Genomic DNA, 7,500 nt, shown 5'->3' with positions numbered 1-7,500 from the left:
ACAGAGACAGCACATTGATTGATGGATAGATAGGGAGGGCAGGGCCCATATCCCAAAAGTGAGAGAGAGAGAGAGAGAGAGAGAGAGAGCCAAAACTACAGATAAAAGAGAGAGGAGGTAGCTAGATAGATAGATAGATAGAGAGGGTAGGGCCCTAAACCCAGAAATGAGAGAGAGAGAGAGAGAGAGAGAGAGAGAATGGTGTTCTCTACCACATTCCTTTCTTGTGTTGTACAAACTGGTGTCCATAAACCCCAACAAATGTCTTCCCTCCAAAGTACTTTCGGAAATTAAGAAGACTACCGACGTCTTTATAAAAAGTCGGAGGGAGCGCTGAAGCGGTTACCCTTTATCTCGAATGCCCGACACGTCAGATCAAAGGCACCGGAGAAATGTTATCTGATGCTAACCTGTGTTGCATACCGAGAACTTCCCAGGCTGAATGCATACGCAATGTCGTGTGACTATTAAACAAAAGCGACTTTTTTTCATATTACTACAACAAAAGTGGTTTAAATTAACAAAACATTGAAAATTAATCTTCTCAACTTGAACCCTGCAAGGACTAGTCAAGGCAATGGCCTCTTTCGACGTCTAATATAGTGGAAATATTATGCAAAAATAAACGTTGACACTGAAGATGCAAAATAATTCTTTATGCTTCACAAAAAAAAGTATTAAACTTCTTTGACATTCCTTTACAACGACAGAAATATATTTGCAAACACAAATATACACTAATGAAATTACTTTACAAAATCATTTTCCTCTTCGAATCCGACTTAACAAATAATTCATTTTAAGCAATTACTCTTAACCAAAAACAAATGAAAAACAAGTGAATTAAGGAAAAGTCATCCTTCTTTCAATCTCCTTGAACAACATTAAATTTGCGGATACTTGAGAGATATTAAATGACAAAAATTGGCTAAATAACTGCCAAGTGTGTATTTACACCGAGGGCAAAGGACCTCAAGACCACAGAACATTGTCAAATGTCAGAGCTTTTTCAGCATTAGTTATCCTTTCTATGATTTTCCCATTATTCTGTATATTTTCCTTCCTTGGAGTGCATAGACACTGAAATATATCAGGTAACATACAAAATTATACAGCTCATCCATTCATTACCTTGCCTTTGTTAATGATTATACAGGTGAACGTCGTTCATGGGGCGAACTTTACTGAGACGTGGATAGTAAGGTACAATATTGTATATATAAGACTATATATGAGTATATTTGTAAACTAGCACCATAATTATATACTACTATGAGATTCAGGGCCTCTGTAACACGGTTTTTTCGCAATAACTTTTTATCTATGCATTTCAGAAATATAACGCTTATTCAGAATACACATTATGTCTACACATAAATTTTGACTGTATTCTGCATTACGTAGGTTGAATAAATTTGGTACTTATAATGTAAAAGTGACCTTTTTTGAAGACGGGCCAACTTACTCAGAGAAAAGGTTTCGAACGCACTCGTTACGTAACTTATGACAGCATTTCTTCCCTCTTTCTCGATGGATGATTGGCTATACGTAACGAAGGCTAGACCTCTGGCAACAATGACTTAAAAATTTAAATACAAGCAAAGCAGTACACCTTTATGAACTCTGAAACCTCCTCACTGATAATTGTCATAATGAACAAACCAACAAAATATGTTAATAAATACAAAAACACTTTGGTTATTAGTCTAACTCCCAAAATAAGTGTCCTAAGAAATTACAGTCTGCTTTATAGGTCACAATCAGATTGACAAGATGTAGGGAATAGTTGGTAATTTTCAAAAACATAGTAGACAAGCTTGATTTGATAACTGCTATATCCAATGTCAAGCAATTTTTTTTTATTGGCTATCTACCTATTTACTGAAAAAAATAGCCGGTACCGTATTTTGGCTTTAAACCTTAACCAATAATTATCGTCAGAATGATGACTACATGATGCTCCACCCACTTTGGCCTCGTTATAATTCAGGATAATACTGAAGGCTATCATGGGCATTGTTGGATTAGAAAATTTAACTTCTGGCTATAAAAACTAATTTCTCGAGTAGTTGTAAGAAGTGCTAAATGATCCTCAAAGATCCCAGCAGTTGGCCTAAACGTTTAATTCATGTATATTACTGCTATTACTATGGTAGTATTACTGCGCTAGCACAGATACCCCACCCACATCTATGTATCATTCCACCATTCATAAAGTCTTTATATCCAACACGGTCGTACGGCCTAAAGAAGAAGAAAAAAATTATATCGGATGATCCGTTGGTCTGCTGTAGATTTTAGCTCATATAAGCTTGTATTTACTTTGGATAAAAATCTTATTTTAACAAAAATAGTTATATAAAGACTGTTTGCATACAATCTCTCTCTTTCTCTCTCTCTCTCTCTCTCTCTTGGTGGCATAGTGAATAGTTAATGGAAATGTTCATAATCCTGAATGACATTACAAGTATTATAATCACGTTACGCTAAATACAAATCAGACCATAAACATGGGATTTAAACTAGAAACTGACTAATTACCTATTCAGGCTATAGTAAGTATGGCCACGGGCTTTCTCTTGACTGTATAAAGTTGCAAGTCCTAAGACAAATGCAGTTTTGCAACCACAGGGACTCCAAATCCTGTTAGCCATTCTTGACTGCTATGGGTTTCAGAGCCGATGGAACAAGGTGAATGAGTTTCTGTCTGGTGGATGGGCGGGCCAACATTTCGTAAAACGGTGTTTACCTTGCTTACGTAATGAATGTTTGTCGAGTCTTGGCTCGTAATCATTGGCCATGGCGTCGGCTAGATAATTTTTACTCTATAAAAATTAAAACTATCGGGTTTAGGTTATTGATAATGCTGACAAAATTTGTGTGGTTGTAAAATATACATATGACAACATTCAGCTACATCCGATGCTTTGATAAGGAGCAAAGTCCAAAAAACCGTGTTAAAGAGGCCCTGAATCTCACAGTAGTGCGCATTTATACACTAAGTTTAAAATGAAGAAAGGCTAGCGCAAAAATGTTATCACACCCAGAGGAAAAATATCACTTTGAAAAATGAGACATAGCAAGGAGAGCAAAAGTGAAATGAAAGTCAAGAAAAGTGAGACACAGTGTAGAGACCAAAAGGGAAATGAAAGTCATGAAAACTCAGTCACAGTAAGGAGAGCAAAAGGGAAATGACAGTCATGAAAAGTGAGACAAAGGAAGGAGAGCAAAAGGGAAATGAAAGTCATGAAAAGTGAGACAAAGGAAGGAGAGCAAAAGGGAAATGAAAGTCATGAAAAGTGAGACAAAGGAAGAAGAGCAAAAGGGAAATGTAAGTCATGAAAAGTGAGACAAAGGAAGGGGAGCAAAAGGGAAATGAAAGTCATGAAAAGTGAGACAAAGGAAGGAGAGCAAAAGGGAAATGAAAGTCATGTAAGGTGATACGAAGTAAGAAGAACAAAAGGGAAAAGAAAGTCATGAAAAGTGAGAAAAAGGAAGATCAAAAGGGAAATTAAAGTCATGAAAAGTGAGACACAGCAAGGAGAGCAAAAGGGAAATGAAAGTCATGATAAGTGAGACAAAGGAAGGATAGCATAAGGGAAATGAAAGTCATGAAAAGTGAGACAAAGGAAGGAGAGCAAAATGGAAATGAAAGTCATGAAAAGTGAAATGAGACAAAGGAAGGAGAGCAAAAGGGAAATAAGTCATGAAAACTGAGACACAGTAAGGAGAGCAAAAAGGAAATGAAAGTCATGAAAGGTGATACGAAGTAAGAAGAGCAAAAGGGAAATGAAAGTCATGAAAAGTGAGACACTGTGGAGAGCAAAAGTGAAATGAAAGTCATGAAAAGTGAGACACAGCAAGGAGAGCAAAAGGGAAATGAAAGTTATGAAAAGTGAAATGAGACACAGGAAGGAGAGCAAAAGGGAAATGAAAGTCATGAAAAGTGAGACACAGTAAGGAGAGCAAAAGGGAAATGAAAGTCATGAAAAGTGAGGCAGTGGAGAGCAAAAGGGAAATGAAAGTCAAAGCCAAAAGACGACCAAAGGTTAGGAGAAGCACCTCAGGCCTAATCATCTGCTCCTCCGCAGATAAACCTCCCCGGCCACATTTAAATCTCCCCGACCTCCTCCTCTTCTCCTCTTCCCCTTTTAAAAGTTCCCCCTTTAAACGTCGCAACCGTAAAAACACGTGTGAGTGGCCAGATGGAGCGGCTGAACGCGTGCTTCACCTTGTTTATTGCACTGCTGTTTGTTGCTCCTCTAATTGCTGAACTACTTGTGATACTAATGGAGGATTGTGGGCGTAAGACTTGGCTTTGAGGGAGTATGAGTTTCAATGAATGGGAGAGAGTCTCTAACACTCCATCTGGATTCACTGAAGAAATTTGAATTGTTGGGAATTGAAAATCGAATTCTTTAGGTTAACAAGGATAAAAGGGGGCGGAGAAAGCCTTTATCTTGACTCAATTACGAAATTGCCAATGTTGGGAAATAATAACCGGATTGCTAAGGTTAATAAGGATAAATTATTAAAGGTAAAAATACTGTTGGCGATTTTCTTTTGTATGCTCTCATGAGCAATCGAAAATCACTGAAACAGATAGTTTAAGGCCGTTTTAATATATTGATTGAGTGACTAACGATAGAAATTCATTTCTCGATGTGGTTCGGATCCCACAATAAGCAGCAGGTCCGTTGCTAAGTAACCAATTAGTTCTTAGCCACGTAAAAATATCTAATCCTTCGGGCCAGCCCTAGGAGAGCCGTTATCAGCTCAGTGGTAAAACTAAAATATACTTAACACTAATGAGAGAGAGAGAGGGAGAGAGAGAGAGAGAGAGAGAGAGAGAGAGAGATGGGGGGGGGGGGGGGGGGGGCCTTGTCTTTCCCCTTGCATAAACACTCTTCCAAGACGTAAAACCGTAAGTAGCATCGAAGAGAAAAAGGCTTTTCACCAGTGTAAATAAATCAGCAATGCTGATGAGGTGAGAGCCATGTGTGATGGAGTGATCACAGAGTAAATCTCTCGTCAGGTCGAAGAGGAGACCAAAAATGGATCTAATGAGGTGAACCCTAAACACGATCGAATGTTGCGTAATGAACAGAAGACTTGGCTCCGGTTAAAAAAAATAAATAATTATAAAAGCGAAAAAAGAAATGTAATCTGAAACTCTTCCAGAAACGCGAGAATAAAAAAAAAAACAATGCTCTACAATTCTCTCTCTCTCTCTCTCTCGTCTCTCTCTCTCTCTCTCTCTCATCTATATATATATATATATATATATATATATATATATATATATACTATGTGTGTCTGTGTGGAGTAATGTATATATGGACTTTATATTTTATATAATTCTATTCAAATGCAGTAGGTTGTCTCCAGGGAAAGGTTACTAGGTTACTTGCGGTTTAAAATTATAAACATATATATATATATATTATATATATATATATATATATATATATATATATATATATATATATGCTTCCTTACAATTGTACTAAAATGTTCACCTCCCTCATAACAGAACAAAAGCTACCAAATAAAGCGCCACTTCGAGAAAATCAGTTTATGAAACCTATAAAATCAACAGAAGGAAATCAAGTGCTTACCTGTAGGATACTCTTGTCCAAGGATGCCAGTATCAGTGCGGGAGACGAGTCTGAGGAATGCTTGGGCGGGCATACTAAAGGAGATGGGGGGCGCAGATCCCCCTCTGTGCTCAGTACGCTTTCTGTAAGAGTAGTGGAAATGGCTTTGTGAGAACAGCTTTCATCCTCGTCTCTTTTTCAGTTAATCGTGATTTTTTTAAAGGTAGCTTTTAAAGGTGGTTTTATAAGACTTAAAACTCAAAGCTCCATAAAAATTAAAATATCTCACTTCTTAAAAATAGCCAGTACAAAAATATTCGAGCATTTTAGATTTTTTAAAAATATTTTGTTAAATTTTTTTCTACAAAAATGTAAATTTGCCACAACATTTGAATATATAGCCACGGCCAAAGAAATCTTTAGTTCTTATTCACCAAATACTCTGTATGGTTCAACCTCTTATATATTATATTGCTAAAATTTTACTGATACTAAAACATTTATTTGAATCCGATTCTTTACATACTCAATTATTGTTTAAAATTTCAACATAAGCTATCGTTCAAATCGATCTTATAAACGTCAAATTCTACCAATGACCTTAATTCAAAATTCTGAAACATTCTAAAATGTATATGATCTAAAGCACCTAATGTTTACATTATTCAAATGATAATTATCACATTCCTTACATTAACTATGACTACCTTCTCTAAATAGCCTAAGTTTTAGATACGCTAATTTGGCTATATGTCGTTTATCTATGATTAACATGAATATTTTGCAGCATTTTTAAACGAAACATCAGGATTCCTCAAGAAAATTCAACACTTGAAATGAATTAGGGAAAACATATCATCAAAAGTTTAGAAATATACAATTATGCAAACCACTGATATCATATGCATTAAAAATTATAATAATAAAAAACAGATAACTTTATATTCTAAAAACGCTAAAGGCCAAATACCATTAAACTTCCAATATTCAAATCCCAATGACTAATTCTGTCTGTAAATAAGGCCACGTGAGAATACTGAAATGTCTCATATGCAGGTGTTAATATCAGTTACGATGGAATATCTGAAAAACAACTAATGTTATAGATTACGTTATTAAATATTTTTGTCTATTGTTACATTTTTAATCTTTGGCTATAACTTTTCTCTCTCCGAGGGCTGATTTGCCTTAGAAGTCCTTTTGGATGTATAACCTTCTGACTCTGCGAGCAAGGGTTTCAGCTGAAGATTTGAGAAAGAAACAGACAAACAAACTCACCCTCAAACTTGATCACGTTCTGGATGACGTTAGTGACGCTGGATGTGACGGTGGTGCCCGTGGACACCGGCCGCATCTCCGTCTTCCTGAATTCGGGCGTCTTCGGCTGCGCCTCCTTCGTCACCTCCACCTTCAGCTTCTCCTGCACCACCTTCTCCTCGTCGGCCTTCTCGGTGCCTCTGGCCGGAGCCGGAGTGATGCGAGAGAAGGTCGGGGAGGTGGAGGGCGAGGTCGACTTCCCCTTTTCGGAGGCGTCGAGCACTTGCCCCTGCAGCGCCTTCAGACGGGACTCGATTGTGTTCATGCGATTCTGAGGGCGGAAGCGAGCGTACGATAAGAGACTCAGGCTACTCGTGTGGTCCAGGGCTGTCTGCTCACCACCACCACCACCACCACCACCACCGCCCCCGGTGGCAAACCTTTTGCTAAACATGGCTGCACTTGTTGGGTCAGTTTCAGGGGATAATTATTCCTCTTTTCTACTCTGTACGACTTCACGAGATAAAATAACATCAAGACAAGATTTATATTAAGATTATCTGGGTCGGGTGATTAAGGAATTCAAGATACTGTGGGGCATTTTTTTTTTACGATGATGAGAGGAGTAAATTGCATGTATGTGAGG

General features: G+C 37.5%; 1 protein-coding gene across 14 annotated transcripts in view; it reads right to left on the bottom strand.

The window, feature by feature from the left end:
- LOC135214883 (dystrophin-like) overlaps positions 1-7,500 on the bottom strand; it is a 1,767,410-nt gene that overhangs the window by 1,363,773 nt on the left and 396,137 nt on the right. For all 14 annotated transcript variants that reach the window (XM_064249322.1, XM_064249323.1, XM_064249325.1 and 11 more), the window contains 2 exons: positions 6,876-7,185; positions 5,619-5,740 (listed from right to left, as the gene is read on the bottom strand). In XM_064249322.1, the coding sequence (XP_064105392.1) occupies positions 5,619-5,740; positions 6,876-7,185 (432 nt within the window). The remainder of the gene's footprint in view (positions 1-5,618; positions 5,741-6,875; positions 7,186-7,500) is intronic.

This window comes from Macrobrachium nipponense, chromosome 46, assembly GCF_015104395.2.
Source record: "Macrobrachium nipponense isolate FS-2020 chromosome 46, ASM1510439v2, whole genome shotgun sequence".
NCBI lineage: Eukaryota > Metazoa > Arthropoda > Malacostraca > Decapoda > Palaemonidae > Macrobrachium > Macrobrachium nipponense.
The sequence above is the reverse complement of the archived record's forward strand: the minus strand, read 5'-3'. Positions and strand labels throughout refer to the sequence as shown.